This window comes from Rattus norvegicus, chromosome 19, assembly GCF_021556685.1.
Source record: "Rattus norvegicus strain SHRSP/BbbUtx chromosome 19, alternate assembly SHRSP_T2T, whole genome shotgun sequence".
Taxonomy (NCBI): Eukaryota; Metazoa; Chordata; class Mammalia; order Rodentia; family Muridae; genus Rattus; species Rattus norvegicus.
The window spans coordinates 14,508,907-14,525,666 of record NC_141552.1 but is presented as its reverse complement, the minus strand read 5'-3'; the positions used below and the strand labels follow the sequence as shown (position 1 = coordinate 14,525,666).

The window sequence follows — 16,760 nt, the reverse complement described above, 5'->3', positions numbered from 1 at the left end:
TTTTGAACAATTTCTTGGTTCTTTGACAAATGACACTCTGTGGTCATGTGACCTCTTGTGTAGGAAGCACCTTTGGGATAAGAACCAAGTGCAAATGTCAAATTAGTACTTGTCATTGGCATTATCCTTGGTGACATATGGACATCTCCTTTCTTCCTGCAACCCGATGAGGTCTCTTGCCATTGCCCTGTTCTTGGTTTGCACTGGTATAAGTCTGGGTCCCATATTGGCAGCCCACATTACTGTGATGCTCTCTGGAGATTTTGCCCTGCCCACAGAGTTAGCAACAATGATATCAGTTAAAAGGTCCATCTCAACTGTCCAATAGAACTGAGGTGGTAGAAGGCAGCATTCTGACAGGTGGCTTGCATTTCCCCACCAAATCAGTGTCTGAATAACTGCCTTCCTCTCCCAGGTCTCAGAAAGTGCAAGAGAGCTGGAATTGGACACATCCCAGTAAGAGAGCTTCCTGAAGAATAAGTTGCTTTCTCAGGAGTCCCTGATGACAAACATCCTGAATGGTAACAACATTTTTTGGATGAGTATTCTTCCTCAGAGTTAATTTGTCATTTCTTAGAGACCCTAAGTTTATATACCACTAAGCCAGCCTGACTGATTGAGGTCTTACTTTCTTCTCAGAAAACAGCACTTGAGAGACAACTGGGGGACCGCCTTTCATTATGTGTGCTAGAGGAGGAACAGCAATACGTCTGTGCTTCTAAATGTTCATTAAGAATATGCTTTTAGAAATATTTTTGTTATGATTTTAATTGAAGTTTTCTTTTTGTTGTTTCATATTTATATGTTCTTGTTACTATGTACATACTGAGGTATGTTTCAAATATTTTTAAATATTTTTATTCATTTTAATCCTGTTGTGTTGTAAAAATGTATATGTTATGAATAAAAATTGAATTCTATCTCTTGACTCTTAAGACCATCATTCTTACTCAAGGGTTCTGTCCCCTCCTGTGGACCTAGAACTGACAGCAACAGATGGATCTCTGCATGTTCCATGGAGCCTGGGCTAATAAGTGAATTCAAAGTCACCAAGGGTACCCAGTGTGATAGTATCTTTTGTGAGGATAATGTGGCTGTGTCTCCGACACACACTTTGTGATGTAATCACTGACATGCTTTACCCAATTGTTAGGGTCCATGTGGTTCTTCTGAGAGAGAAGAAGATGCTCTAACCTGTGAGTCATCACCACAGCTCCTGCAGGTGGCTTTTGTTATTCCACATGAGGTGCTGTATTAGGTGGACAGGATCACCTCCAATTAAATAGAGAGATCTCAGGAGATGTGTGTTCACAGGGAACTTACTGAGCCGTGCGTGCTCACCGTGTTAGATTGCCAGGCATCCCTACAGGGCTCTGGTGTCCCAACTGCTCATTGTGGGTCAGGATCATCCTCCAGCATCACTTAGTTTCCATATTAGAGCAGAACTTTCACCTATTATCAGTGATGACTACATGTATTGTGCACATCTGATAAAATACAGAATAGAAACTAGCTTCTTGTAGGCAAGATTGGCATAATCAGTTTTTTGACTGTTAGCAAGAAAATTATTTTAATCTAAGCATTTTAGGAAGGAACCTCCAGAGCATCCATAGTGAATGTAGCCTGCAGCTGTGAACACAGGTTTCTTTTGGAGAGCTGGCCTGTGCAAGCCCAGAACCTAGGTGGGACAGTTCAAGCTACCCTTTTTCCATGGCCAATCTGGGATCGTATTGAGAATGTATTTTTTCCAGGTGACTGATTTCCAATTTGTGGAATTGATCTAACTTGCTGAGAGTGGAGGTGACTCAGAGAGTTAAAGTACAGAGGAACCAATCCAGTATGTCCACAAAAGCTTGCTGTCACGCCAGGGCTTTTAAAAGCTCAGCAGCTAGAGAAGCAATGTGGTATTTGGTTATTCTTATGCTTAGGTCTAGTCATTCATTATAAGCTGACCATGACACAAAAAGAGTCATCTGTGTCACAATAGAAACTAGTTGTCACTAGATTCACCGCACACTATCACATCACTACCGTATTTGAGGTTCTCCATTACTATCTAAGAACCTGGAAGAGGTCTTGCTACACAAACTCATGATTTATGTCTACATGACACTGTGTGCTTTGTCCAATACCTTGGATATTTTGTGCTGACATCTGTCACATGAGACAATAGTTCATGTCATCCTAACCTGAATAAACTGTCCTTAGAATACAGTATAGTGGGAGGGGCCTTCTTTTCCTGTGAGATAGCAAAACATTTCCAGTCTTCAGTCAAGTCTGACAGCCATTGTCCAGTACCTGTCTTGAGATGTCCACATTTTCAGCTGAGAGTCTTCATCCAGGCTGCTCTATAATTCTGTAGAAGATTAATAGGGTTCCTGTCCTAGGATTTAATTCTGCATGACTGTACTTGCTGAACATACTCAAAGCTCTGTGATCCACCCTAGCCCTCTGTGCTTTAGAGAAAGAAAATAAAGAACCACATTGCACTTGAAGTTTCTCCTCCAACAAAAGGAGAGCCTGCATAGGGCCTTTAAGTAACTCTAAACCCCTGCTTCCCCACAGCTCCCTCCATCAATTCCATGATTGGTGTGTTTTCACTACTACTCACTTTCTTCTGTGTGCAAAGAATGTGCACCATGTCAGTAAAGTGTGTGTGTGTGTGTGTGTGTGTGTGTGTGTGTGTGTGTGTGTGTGTGTAGTCCCTAGTGAAATGTGTCGAGGTGCATGCAGACTCATGCTACTACTGTCCCATGGTACCTTGCAGGGAACCCTGAAATGGTGGCTACTTTAATACAGTCTAACCCGGGTGTGCATGGTTTCTGTAAGGTCACCACTACAGAGAGCAGGAAAAGCTTCAGTAGTCACATGGATGTGATCAATCAGTGTTAGTCATGCCCTTCCAGCATGGTAGACTGCAGGTTGTCTGTCCCCAGCACTTTGCTCTCTTGTGCCCAAACAATGCCAAGGTCAGGGCCATTGAGCCGTGAGGCAGAGGCTCACCACCCTCAGTGCTGCCTAAGACCCCTAAGACTGTCTCTTTCGGGTGTGTGCGTGCTGGACACTCATGGATCCTGAGATCTCCGCAGCTGAGGTGAAACAGTACCGGAGCCATTGCAATGTGGGCACACATTTGGTTGTGGAGCTGGGCCACTCTTTGACTTTTGGTGAGTGGAGAGACAACTGTTGGCTGAGCCTTGGTGAACCAGATGGCCCCTGGCCACGTCAGCAGTCAGCAGTATCAAAGCTGAGCAACCAGTGTTTTATGTTCCATTTTGTCATCGCTGGTCAGTGTTCTGATGCCACAGCACATGGCTGGCCTCAATCTCCCCATGTGGCCACAATCCCTAATTGATATGGCCTCCACTTCCCAAGTGCCACTGGGATTTCTGTAGAACCCCTAAGGCAGCAGCAAGCAGGAGCTCCTGGCTATTCCCTCCCTGCTCTCTGGATCTGCAATTCGTTCTGTGTACATATGGCTATGTCCTCATATACCCTTGATGCCATGATACCTTAATAAACACTTGAATCATGTCCTGATGGCCAGTTTTCAACTGCTACCTGACACCATCTATAATCGCCTGGGAAATGAGGGACAGTCTGGATCAGACTGGCCTTTGAGCATGACTATGCGTGACTGTCTTCATTGCTGTGGGAGATGCCAGGCAACCTCTTTTCTGATCCTAGAGTCCCTATACCCAGCCACTTGTCCCCTCTACAGCCAGACCCTACTTCTGCTCCTAGGCACTGTCTTGGACTCCTTCCCTCAGGTGGCTTCTCTCCTTTGGTTGCTACAGAAACCTGTTATGAGGACAGGAACAGGGAGTTAAGAGTTCAAAGCCATCTTCCCATTGATGTTCTTTCTCAGAGGTCAGTGGGACACTTAAAGATTTTTGTGTATACATTTTATTAAGCAAGGGACAATCATGCATCAGACACAGGAAACTAACATCACATCTACCGGACCTCCTTCAACACCTGGGCATCTCTTCTGGCCTGTGCTTCTGTGTGCTGAAACCTGGGGACCAACTTCCTGTGGTGTTTCCCAGGATGACTATGCACATTACTACACTGGCGTAAATCCTCAAAACTCACAAACAGCAAGTGGACCGACCGCCACAGGAATGGTTCTCCATCAACAGATACCACAGACCAGCAAGCAGAAGCATGGGAGGGTGGTGCTGTGGTTCACACACTTCTCTTTCCTCACTAGGGCAGGTGACCCGCTGGAGAAAACAAGGAGGCAGCAGGATGGAAGAGGAAAACTACAACCCAGTCCTTGCATTAAACACCCAAGCACATTTAGACTAGAAGAGAGAAGTTTGCCAAGAATGAGGGCCACTTTGGACATCCATCATCAATAGCCCTGGCTGTCTAGGCCAGCATCAGATCCAGCAGTCTCCAGGCAGGTGTCAGCCAGGCCCTCAAGGGCACTAAGAGCATTAACCATGAAAAATAGAACAAGATCTCTGCCTCTTGCCTGCCTGACAGCCAAGCATGCGTATGCCCTGGCTATGCTCACGCTGGGACCCCTGCTAGATATTAAGATATAGAGACCTGATAGTTCATTAGGACCCTGTTCGAAAGGAAGACACCAGATATTTCCCTCTGGCATCCATATGTGCATGCGTGGTTGTACAAGCTGGTAGAATCTCTCTCTCTCTCTCTCTCTCTCTCTCTCTCTCTCTCTCTCTCTCTCTCTCTCTCTCAAAGTTTTGAAGCACAGCAGAAGAATCTCTGGGACTCTAAGCCTGAGCAACCTCATCTGTGAGCCACAGCTTCTGTGTGAGAGCTCCTTTGTGTGAGAGGCATAGGGTGACTGAGGAAGGTTGCTGGTGTCCATCCCTGGCCTGCATGTGCATGCATACAGACACATGGACACATGCACATGCTGAGTTCCCCTTATCCAATCCTGAAATCTGAAAACACTGAATTTCAAATCCAGGCGTTCTCCTAACCTACACCTTCCCTCAGGAATTGGAGATGAGGCCTTGCAAGAATCCTCAACCAGTGAGACTGGCCCAGACCTTCTGAGATCTATTCTGCCCCAGGAGGAAACAGCAGGTGTTATCAGGACAACACAGAAACTCAAAACTCCAGCCTGATGCAGGGACCACCTGCTGGGTTAGGAGAAGACTCTGCATCAGGGTTCCTGAATGAAAACATCACCCCTTAACACACAGGGTCGCTGTGGCTATGCCTTCAAGGCACCTTCAGCAGCAGCTTAAATGGTCTAGGGATGACTATGGGAATCTGCCTGCAGGGTGATGTGAGAATCCTTCTGCTAAGGCTTGGTCGCTAGATGTTGCCACAGAAACCCTTGAACTCTTCTTGGAGTACAGTCCAGGCAGAGGCTGAACACAAAACATTCTGATTATGAACTGAGTTTAACAGATAATCCGGAACCTGAAGGCCACAGGCCCAAAGGTCTGCACTGCAGGGGTGAGGCATCACTGCAGGGATGACCGCACAGTGCAGGGGTGAGGCATCACTCAGGGGATGACCATACACTGCAGGGGTGAGGTGTCACTGCAGGGATGACCACATAATGCAGGGGTGAGGCATCACCCCAGGGATGACCACACACTGCAGGGGTGAGATGTCACTGCAGAGGTGACCACACACTGCAGGGCTGAGGTGTCCCTGCAGGGATGACCCTGAAGCTGACTGAGCTCCTCAGGGCTCTCCCTGTCCTGTATGTGCTTCCCTTCTAGGTGAGCACTGCAGCTTTCAGGGTGCTGGAGGCCTGTGTGGGCAGCAGTAGGAACTGCTAGCCTTGTTATTCACAGCTGAAAACATCACACAGGATATTCCAGAAGTGAACACCACCAAAGTGGGGCCTTTCACAGCATTCTGGGTAGTTTGGCACAAAGCCACATGACAATTTCGCCTGTGATCCATACCAAATGTCTGCTGTCAGTGCCTGTCTCTTAGGAGCCACCTGGATGATCCAGGGGATGGTCCTGAAGAAAAGGCTTGGCAAAATTGAGGTCCCCAAAGCCAGAGGAGCAGTGAGGAGGTGCAGGGGCCGTAGACCATGGAGACTGACATATGCTGATGTTAGATACCCAGACTCATCCCTGTGTCCAAGTCTGGATGTCACAGAGTCACCTGGCAAAGGTCCCAACAGTGTCCTTCAGGATTCAGCTGTCTCCCTACTTGCCCTCCACCTCACCCACTTCCTGTGGTTCTGGGAGTCAAGGACTTCATCACCTTTTTCGTTTTCTTGTCATATTGCAGGTACTGTAACTCGACCACTCTTCCTCCTGCAGGAGACACATCGTTTGTCACAGAGCAGGACTGCTGCACCAGGAAGACCCATAGCATAACCAGGACGCTACAATGAAACATGACTGGCCCTTCATGCTGAATGACCGGAAAAGCACCCGGCCTTCTCTTTGTTGCAGACTGGATTCCTCAGCCTTCCTGTTATGAACAGGGCACTAGTACCCTTCACAGGATACTTAGTGTTTATAAGACATTTATAGAATTCTTCTTGTATATAGGCCATTGAGCTAGGAGCCAGCAACAAGGCATAAAGTAGGAGGAAATACAGAAACATTCTAGGAAGGGAAAGCCAGGGGCCAGTGGGATGGCTCAGTGATTGAGGACCAGAGTTCAGATCCCAGCACATGGATGTTCACAGTCATCTGCAGAATCAGATCTAGGGGGTCCTATGACCTCCCCAGCTCCCAAGCAGCTACATGTGTGCATCTTAGACACTTCTCACTCACCGTGAAACAACCTAAGCCACAAAACATCCCACACCTTCTTGGATGGGCCCATCCCTGGGGGAGTCTTGTGTGTTCTGGGCTTCAACTCTAGGAAAGCTTGGCCTTGTTTTATAGGATGTCTTATTCCTTATATCAGCAGAGAAAGAAAAAAAAAGATCCAGTCCTGGAACCCTAGAGGACACTGCCATGATGTCACTGCTGTGCTGGCATAGGCTTAGAGAGATCTCCATGATCCATCCAAGTCACCTAGAGCTCAGGGAATGATGGAAAAATTTATGTGAGTTCGCCCAGCGCTTGCAACCATGAGAAAGCTTGGAAAACACAGGGCACATGTGGTGTTTGATCCTGGGTCAATTCAACCCTCTTGAGCCTGCAGCTAAGACAAACAGATACACTGGCCTGAGTGCACAGGCCAGACCTCAGAACCTGTTTGCCAACCATGGAACACTCTGGATTCCTCCTCTTAGCTGGACCTTGTTCCTCTACACCTCATCCACCCAAGCTTCTCAAGAAATGAAGCTACCAGGTTAATACAACAACTAACTGAAGGCAACAAGAGCCTTCAGCCGCCCTGTGGCAGTAAGGTCAGTCCATAGGTCTCCTGTCCCTGCACTGTCAGTACCTGTGAGAGCCATGGCCACTTATTCCCTTCCGAGGTGAGAACAATTATACCCACAACCTTGCTTTCAACAAATCCTGCCTTGGCCATTGGTGGGACCCTCATGAGACTCAATCTGATGCAGGCCTCCTCAGACACTTTGGCTTCCTTTCTGGCTGCTGGAGCTTGGGCCCTCTGGCCTGGCCTAATGTAGGATCAGCAACATCCAACTCTGTCGGGCCTCAGCCATCCCACATTGGGGGCCCTGCTTCACTCCTAGGTGCATTCTTTTCCCACATCTCTCCAGTCTCTCCCTCATCCCTAATTCCCCTCACCTCTCAGGCCCAGCCCTTCAGTCTCTGATGGAGACTGTTCTGGAGGGACAGGAGCCCCTCCCCTGAGATACTCTCCCACCCCATGCTGCTGGGCTCTGACAACTCTGCCCTTGGGCTGACTCATTTCTACAGGCACAGCCTGCTGCTCCCCTGCCACAGCAACCCACTTCCTAGCTCTGCTTCACACAAACACTCTGAGATCTCTATACTGGTTTCCCATTCTATTTTGCTCCCTCTCTGTCCTCCAGAAGTTCTGCTGCTCTCTCTCACCACAGCAGGACCCACCAAGACACTGCTCCTGACCCCAGCAGCCACCAGCAGCCCAGGTCATGGGGCTACTAACAGCTTTGGCCCAGGACTCAGGGCTCCTTCCTTCTTCAGTATCGAGTCCAGGCTGAGACCATCTGGCCTGCTGCTGGGTCCTTGAAACCCTCAGTCTCACAGCCTCTGGGCACTCTGAGCCCTAGTCCTTATGGCTAACAAGTAGCTGCCCAGTCAAGCAACATGGGCCTCACTGGCTTCCTGGTGTGCCATGATGCTTTCCCTGCATGGCTGGGGATGACTGCATGCTAGGAATATGTCTGGAACTAGACCTGCAGGTAACACCTGATGGGTTGGCCAGGCTGTCCTCCTACTCCTGTTCTCAGGAGATTCTCCTGACTAAGTGTCCCAAGTGCTGGGATGAGAAGTATGTGCCACCATGCCAGCTAGGAGTCTTCAAGTGTGATGAAAGACTGGGATCTGTGGTCCTGGTTACTTCCAACAGTGGGGACACCAGTGTTCTGAGCATTCTGTCATCTAGGACTTATATTCCATGTACTTCACACGAACACTGTGAGACTTCTGCATTGGTTACCTGTTCTCTTTGAAACCTGTCTTCAGGTATCTGACAGTGGGAGTCTCCATGAAGTTTATGTCACCCTGAGGATGTGGATATATTAATAAGCTCAGGCAGCATGCAAACACAGCAGAGGTTACAAACAAGACTACCAGGCTGGGGCCACTAATTGATAGAGTGCTCCTTTGGCATGGTGAGGGCCCAAGTTCTCTTGCAACCAACATCTGCTGGGGATGTAGCTCAGTGATTAGGCACTTGCCTAGCGTATGTGAGGTCCTGGGCTCCATCCCTAGGACTAAACCCTCATCCCCTACCCTGAACGCACCAGGTCCAGGCATCACTGTCAATCCTGAGGGCTTGAGTTTGATCCTCAGGCCCTCTCTGATACAAAAAGAGAAAAAACTCCCTTGATTTGTGTTTGACCCCTACATATGTCATGCCCACCCCACTTCGAGTGTACAATTAAGGAAAGCATGAGTAAGTGGTTGAGAGGCACTCACTGCCCTTGCAGGAGACCCCAGTTTGCTTCCCAGCACAAACTGCATGTGACTCAGCAGGTCTCAGGGTAGAACTGGATATGTGACCCTGTGCTAAAGCACTGTCCTGAGTGGGGACTGCAGCTTCTGAAGAGGAATGCAGGCCTGGCCTCCAGAACTCCACCTTCAGGTCCTGTCTTGATGCCCTGGCAAAAGAAACTCCTTCTCTCCAGAGGAGCACTGCACTCAAATGACACCTCAGTGATGAAAACTATCTGTCCCCAAAGGCATGTCACTGAGCAGAGATAGCTTCCGTCATGCACCTCTGCCCATCCCCAGTTCCTCATGTCAATAAGTCAACCTTTCATGAAGTAGATGGCAATGCATGAGGTAGGATGATCAGTAGTTTACTGGCCAGTCTGGGCTGGGCTCTATGAGATGCTCTCCCTGAAATCAGAGCCAGCAAGAAATTCAGCATGAAAGCTCTTTGTAAAGAAGCTCAATGACGCAGAGCAGAGCCTGGGACCCCGCACGGTAGGAAAGTGACTCCCATGGATTTTCCTCTACCTTCAACACTCATGCATTGGCATGCACACCCCTACAAGGAGATCAATACACATGGAATAAAAAATTAAACAGAAACATTAATGAAGACAATGCATACAATGTATTAAAGGATCCCGGGAACACTCACTTAGCACTTTCCTTTCCTTTGTCTTGGGAACAGCACCTGCACCAGAGACTGGAGACTTCCTGCAAGAGAGAGAGGACAGATGCACTGTTCATTCAGCTGGAGAGCTGTGCAAAGACCAGAGCCACCCACCTTTTTCTGACAGTGGGAGCTGGGCCCAAGTGTGGGCTGTTCCTACTAGAGGCACCACAAGAAGAGGACCACCTTCCTCAAACCTTCCTGGAAGTCAGAGCACTGGCTATGGACGTCCCTCAATCCTCAGATGACTCTCTTTCAGCGGTGGCTCAGAGCCTCTTAGGACAGAGAGGGACCAGAGCTTCCCCCCAAAGCAAGATCCCTATCTTATCTGACAGTTATGAGGGCTTAGGAATGGGACAGATGATGTGACAAGGTTACATGTAGCACAGGGCTAGGTTAGTAAGGCAATCAAAGAGGAAAGAGACCTGGAACATTCCTCATCTGTTCTTTTTGCTCTGTACGTAGGGATGAGGGGCAGTGTGTGGTAGAGGACTAGGACACAGCACAGCCTTCTCTGCACATGGTTAGCTTTCTAGGCTGCCTGGTCACTGTGACCAGCAACTTTTCAACTGTGCCACTCTACTACCAAGACTGACACAACTGGTGACCATGTAGCAATAGGACTTTACTGACTTAGCAACATTTGGAATCACACAATGAGCATGTGTCACAGAAGAGTTTTTTTTTTTTTTTAAGAAAAGGATTTTAAAAAACTATTTATTTTGTCCATCTGAGTACGCTGTCCCTGTTTTCAGACACAACAGTAAAGGGTAGTATATGAGAGTAGAAATGGTTATGAGACACAATGTGTGGTTGCTGGGGATTGAACTCAGATCCTCTGGAAGAGCAGTCAGTGGTCTTAACCACTGAGCCTTCCCTCCAGCCCCAGTATATTGTATTTTCAATGTTGTTTGTTTTTATTTCCTTTTTCACGTATGTATGTATAGCGTTTCTGTGAGTACAGGTGTGTGTGTGCCTGTGTAAAGGTCAGGGACAACCTGAGCACAGGTCCTCACCTTCTACCTCTCCTCCATGGCTGTGTATGCTAGGCTAGCCCTTCCCCCTAATCCTGGAGACTGTCCACTTTAGGCTCCTATCTCCCTGTGGGAAGTGCTGGATGACAGACACTACTGCATCCAGGTTTATGTGGCTTCTAGGGACCTAAACTGTTGTTGGGCTTGTTCAGCATGAAAATAAACACCATTTCACAGCCCTGGCTGGGCCAGGCAGTGCACAGGTCTTTGCTGCTCTTGCAGAAGACTTGGGTTCAGTCTCCAGCACCCGGGTCAGTTGGCTCACAACCACCTGAGACTCTAGGTCCAGGGACTTCCAAGCTCTTTCTGGATAAACCTACATGGCAAAAGCAGGGCTGGGAGCTGGAAGACTCTGGTGTTGGCTTCTCCCTGTAGCAGGGGGCAAAACGTGGGCATGTGAGGTAACATGGAACCCTGTTATTCTACAAAGTGCAGAAGCTCCTGATGTCCCTCATGGTGCCCCAGAGCCTGTCCACCACTCATGGAGGCTTCAGGAACATGGCCTTTTCCTGACCTGTGTGCACTCTGCATCCTCACTCTCTACCCCCTGCTTTTCTGGGTTGGAAGTCTCAGGTGTAGGAAGCGCCAACCATAGGCCTCTTCCCTTAGCATTTCAGCATTTTACCCACTTGACCTTCACCAGGCATCCTTTGCTCTACACAGTTACCTCAGCCTGTGACCCTCATCCTCCAGACTCTAATGAAGCAAACACCCATGTGTGTGGAGCTCTCATAGTTAGCCAGGGCTAAAGGGGAAGGCAGCAAATCCTTCATGAACTCTAGAGCTCCTGAGGCCTAGGAAAATTTCTATATCGGGGCTAAACTCATGCTGCCCTGTAAGACTACATTTTTCCTTTAAACAGAAGGATGTGTGGTGGTGGTGGCACAGGCCTTTGATCCTAACACTTGGGAGACAGAGGCAGACAGATTTCTGAATTCTAGGCCAGCTTCCTCTACAGAGCTAATTCCAGGTCAGCTACACAAAAAACAACACTGTCTCCAAGAGTAAAACAAAAAGAGAAAGAAAGAAAGAAAGAAAGAAAGAAAGAAAGAAAGAAAAGAAAGAAAGGAAGAAAGAAGTGAAAGAAAGAAAGGAAGGAAGGAAGGATTCATATTTTGTATACAATGAGATGCCTGCCTGTCTATACCTGAACCACCATGTTAACTATAACTCTTGTCACATCTGTATTAATTCAAATACTGAAGGCCAAATGGTTAAATCTTAATGACTATACAATTGGGGGGTGGTGCTGAAGAGATGGTTGGTTTAGTGGCTAAGAGCAGAAGACCAAGGTTCAGTTCCCAGTGTCCACATGGTTGCTCCTATTAACCTGTAATTGCAATTCTAGGGAATCAGTCTGGACTTCACGGGCACCACACATACCACATGGTGCACAAGCATTTATTAGGTGAAACAGTCAGGCACATAAAATAAGTAAATAAAATATATGGTTAACAGAAACTGTGATTCAGGAAGTTCTTAGTGACTTTGGTTATCATTTCTCTCTCCGAGAGACCTGTCTTCCTCATGGCTCAGCCTCCCTGGCTTCTAGGACATTCCCTAGCTCTGTGGAGCATGAAGTACTCAACACCATAAGCCAAGCATTGCAAAGCCATCTGCACCTTCATTGCTACACCTTCACCATGGCTGTGTCTAAAGGGAGAGACTTGGAATCCCACAGAGGCAAGGCCAAATCTGTTGGGCTATGTGAGCCCAGCCACTCAATAGTCAGATCTATTCCTGTCCTTGGCTATGGAATGAGGCTCTTAAGACAAATTAATCTGAAGGATATCAACAGCTATGCTGTTAGACCTCTCATTGCTCTGCCCGACCCCCAAGCTCCGTTTTACTGGCTCAAATTCACACCTGAACTCCTCTCCTGCCTCAGCCACCATCAGCTCTTCTACTCCTCTCCACCTGTGCTCTGACTAATCCACACTAAGGTGGACATTAACCTCTTGTGGACCTCCAGACGTATGCTTGTGATTACTCTTCATTGGCTGTTTTGTATGGGTAGGCGGGTTCTTCTAGTCTCATGCAGAACACTGCTCACACATTTTGGATCTTACAACATCCTCTTGATTGAGAATCCTGACTAATGACTGACTGAGCCTTCCATCCCTGAAGCCACCCTCTGTCTCCCAGTCCAAGATGAGAATCCTCACCCTAACCCCATGGTGTCCAGTTTCATCTCAGAAGCTAGACTCTGAACTGCCCAATATCTTTTGGATCTCTTCCTCTAATTCTCTGACAATTCGTTCCTATTTTTTTTTTTTTGGTTCTTTTTTTTTTTTTTTTTCCGGAGCTGGGGACCGAACCCAGGGCCTTGTGCTTCCTAGGCAAGCGCTCTACCACTGAGCTAAATCCCCAACCCCCACACCCCCGTCCTCTTTTCTTTAAAAAAAAAAAAACACATTTTGTTGTTTATTTTTTGAGACAGGGTTTCTCTGTTCGGCCCTGGCAGTTCTGATATGCTCTCTGTAGACCAGACTTGTCAGGAAACCAGATGTCTCCCTGCCTTGGCCTCTTAAGCACTGGGATTACTGGATTTTGCCCGAAAGTTTAATTAAAAATTATTTAGTGGCAGTGCATGTTGGCACATGCCTTTAACTCAATCCATTGGGAGGTAGAGGCATTGTGAGTTCCAGGACAGCCAGGGCTATATATTAACACCTTGTCTCAAAGAAAACAAGCCAAAAATGAAACAAATTGTTGCAATATGGTCTTAGGTATGTAACTGAGTCTGTTCTTGAACTCTGAATCCTCCCACTTTCACTCAGGTGCTAATCAGCAGGCTTCTGTCTTGACTTTCACTGTGCACTCAGGGCTGCCATGACTGTTACCTCTCCCAGTGTTAACTCATGACTCTCTCATCAGCATCATCACAAAACTCCTGTCAAGAATTAAGAAAACCTGAATTCTAAGGAACTCCAGTATTTCCAAAGCTCACTCTAACACAGATGTATCCTATGCTGAAGTAAAATGGTGACAGCTGGAGGTCTTAATTGCAGGACTTGGGACAGAGGGGTTGGAGGATCTTGAATTCAGGGTTGCTTTTACCTTACAGTGTTGGTTAAAGCAGGTTTGTGCTGCTACAAGATACCCTGTCTAAAACTATACCAAACACACCTAAAATGAGACAGAGGAGTTTGAGTGGGCACAGATGGGAAAGCTGGGCACTTTGTGGCTAAGCCACCTGCTGCCAGCACCAAAGTCCATGCACAACCCCGATTCTGAGCTGCGTCTGGGACCCTGCTCAGGAGAATGCAGCAAAGTAGCTCAGATCCAGGGCTTTTGGTCTAAGAGGAATTCAGGCAGTCACTCTTTGGATGCCAGTTCTCCAGCTCAACTGCCTGTCAGCCCAGGATCTGGTCTTAGTCATGGCTTGACACCCCTAAATTCCTCCCAGGTGTGCTCTGAACTCACCCTGTTCCGTGTTCTGATGAATCTGCCATTCTCCACAGGAGTAGCCTCAAGAAGTCCCTCTCATTTGAAACTCCACTCAGAGTGCACTAAACACTGCTGGGGAGGGGCGTGGCCAACAGAGCACCCACCCCTTTCAGCTGTAGAACATTTAGCTCTAGAGTGAGCACTGCTGTGCATTGCGGAACTTAAGCAGTATCCCAGTCTTGGCCTGGGAAGAGCCATTGACACCCACACTTTCTGGGGTGACATTGTCTCCTGAGGATAGAGTCAGGCCAGGAGCAGCAACTGATGTTCCCGAGAGACAAACTTTCTTCACCTCCTGCCCATGCTGGCCCTAGGATCTGGGCTTTTTTGGTGACATGAGTGCTGAGCCTCCCAGGTAGATGGGTTTTCAGGGGTCAGGTGGTGATTGTCACCAAAGATATCCATAAGGATAAGTCATACTGTACTAATTCCCATATTAGATTCCTTCTCACAGGTCACAGAGGCCATAGTGGGTCCTAAATGTGGAGTCAGGTTCCTGTGCACTTTTGAGGAGACTGGTCAGACGTTTAGGCTTCGTGATATTTTGTTGGCATTATTTTGGGGGGATTTTATTTTTACAATTGGGGCCAAACCTGGGGCTGCCATGTGGAGGGAAAAGGCTTTGCCATAGCTGTAGATCATCCCTAATTATAAACTCCTGAATTCTCCCAATCCTGGAACTATCTAGGTCCCTCACATGATGCAACCTTTGGGGCATTCCTCACATAGAATCATGGGGTGGACTGCATCCCAAAGAGAGACAGTGGGAAAAATTCCCCAGTGTCTCCCTGTGGCTGTGATGATGGGAGTGCTGACCAGTGGATGGCAGGCCCCATGTGAAAGCCTTTTGGTTTCTACTTGAGTGGAATCTTCACCATGCCTTTTTTTTTTTTTCTCTTGAAACACAGGTTGCCCTGGAACTTACAGTCTTCCATCACCCTGACTCAGTTTCCCCTGACTGGGATCATAGGCTTAAACTACTATGCCCATTTTTCTTTTTTGTATTTATAAATCTGCTAAAAAGCCAGAAGGATCCGGAATGTAAAATGGTGCGGTCCAAGGCATTTCCAACAGGGGATTCTTGACCTAGGAGTATCCAGACCAGTGTTTATTGTGTGGCTACTTCATTCCCATAACAGCTTATATTTGACAAAGAATTCCAAGTTGTGATATCACTGGGCATCAGGCGATATCCCACACAGCAGGACTGACACAGGTTGTAATTAAGGCTGGAGAAACTTACTAGGACCCTGGTAATCCTACCACCCTGGGGCCTTTAGATAGCCTTAATCTGATCTTCCCCCTGTGCTATGAATCAATTGCTCTTAAAGGTAGATTTGAATTTACAGTCACTGTGAGGCAGGAGAATTAGGACCCTATGATCTCTCTGGGCTCCATAGGAAGAGCCTGTTTCAATAGTAAAAGAGGTCACCTGTGAGTTCTTACTGTCTTCCCTGAGGCCTTCCTGCTGGAGTTAGACTAGCTGTCTCACCAATTGAAGTAGAGGGCAGAATGCTGGTGCCTTCTATAGTGAGGATTAGTGACAGATGGTCTATGGAAATTCTAGAAAGGTCTACTAGTATTTATGTCCTGTGCATGGGACCTGCTGGCTTCCCTGTGTCCTTTGCCTTTATTTTGCAGTCCATGGGGCACCTGGAAATGTCCCCAAACCAGGCTGTACACGGGGCCTGTCCCGTGACTCTCACTTGCACTCAGAGCCTGCCTGATAGTCATAGGTCTGACAGAGCCCTGACACCTGCAGAGACCACTATAAGGGACCCTGCAATCCCCACACTGCCCATCAGTGTCTATAATGTCCCTATACGACACTGAGACGATCTAAGCTCCTTCCAATCTTTATGCTGCATCAGAATCTGACCATTGCTACTTTTGCTCCTCTCATACCCACACTAGAAGCCCTGTACCCACACTAGTCCCAGCTGGCCTGTTGCCTACTGACATCTCATGGACTCTGCCCCAATATTCCCTCTTTGCCTGGGTCCCTGCAACTGTGTCCAGTTCTGGCTGCTTCCCTGCCTCCCCACTTCCATTTTCCAAATGGCCACATTGACACATGGGTTTCTGGGTCTCCCACTCCTCGGATGCTGGGAACAGGTTCCTTCTTTGCTGTTTGAATGGTTGTCCTAACACTGGAGGACCTTGCTTCAAGTAGTGGCAGTCAAACCTGGTGCTGATCGTGTCAGATCTGTCCAGGCTGTCTGTGTGACTGTGGCAATGCGCCTCTGTTTTGGCTGAGTGTTATTTACCTCCCTCATGGCCATGTGATAACCAGACCATGAGCATGTTCATTGTTTGGAAAGAAGGGTGTGGAGGACATATGCTCCTCATCCTAGCATTAGTGGAAAAAAGACATAGGTAGATGATGCATTCTAGACCATCCTGGGCTATAGAAACTCTGCCTCGAAGAATGCAGGTGGAGCAGGGCTGGGGTTCAGTTGGTTGCCTAGCAGCCTACCACATTGAGCAGGCACTGCTCAACCACCTGTACATACACATCTCCTGAGATCTCTCTCCTAAATGGGAGGTGATCGTGTCCACCTAGTACAGCACATGCCCTGGAAGGAC

At 47.8% G+C, this 16,760-nt stretch overlaps 1 protein-coding gene across 3 annotated transcripts in view; it reads left to right on the top strand.

The window, feature by feature from the left end:
* Window positions 1–16,760, top strand: part of LOC147998825 (uncharacterized) — a 127,081-nt gene that overhangs the window by 77,791 nt on the left and 32,530 nt on the right. For 2 of the 3 annotated variants that reach the window (XM_087595481.1, XM_087595482.1), the window contains exon 8: window positions 416–521. In XM_087595481.1, coding sequence (XP_087451607.1) covers window positions 416–480 — 65 coding nt within the window. In that variant the 3' untranslated portion in view covers window positions 481–521. Of the gene's footprint in view, window positions 1–415; window positions 522–639; window positions 920–16,760 lie in introns of those variants that run through there. The other variant, XM_087595480.1, reaches the window with a different exon arrangement.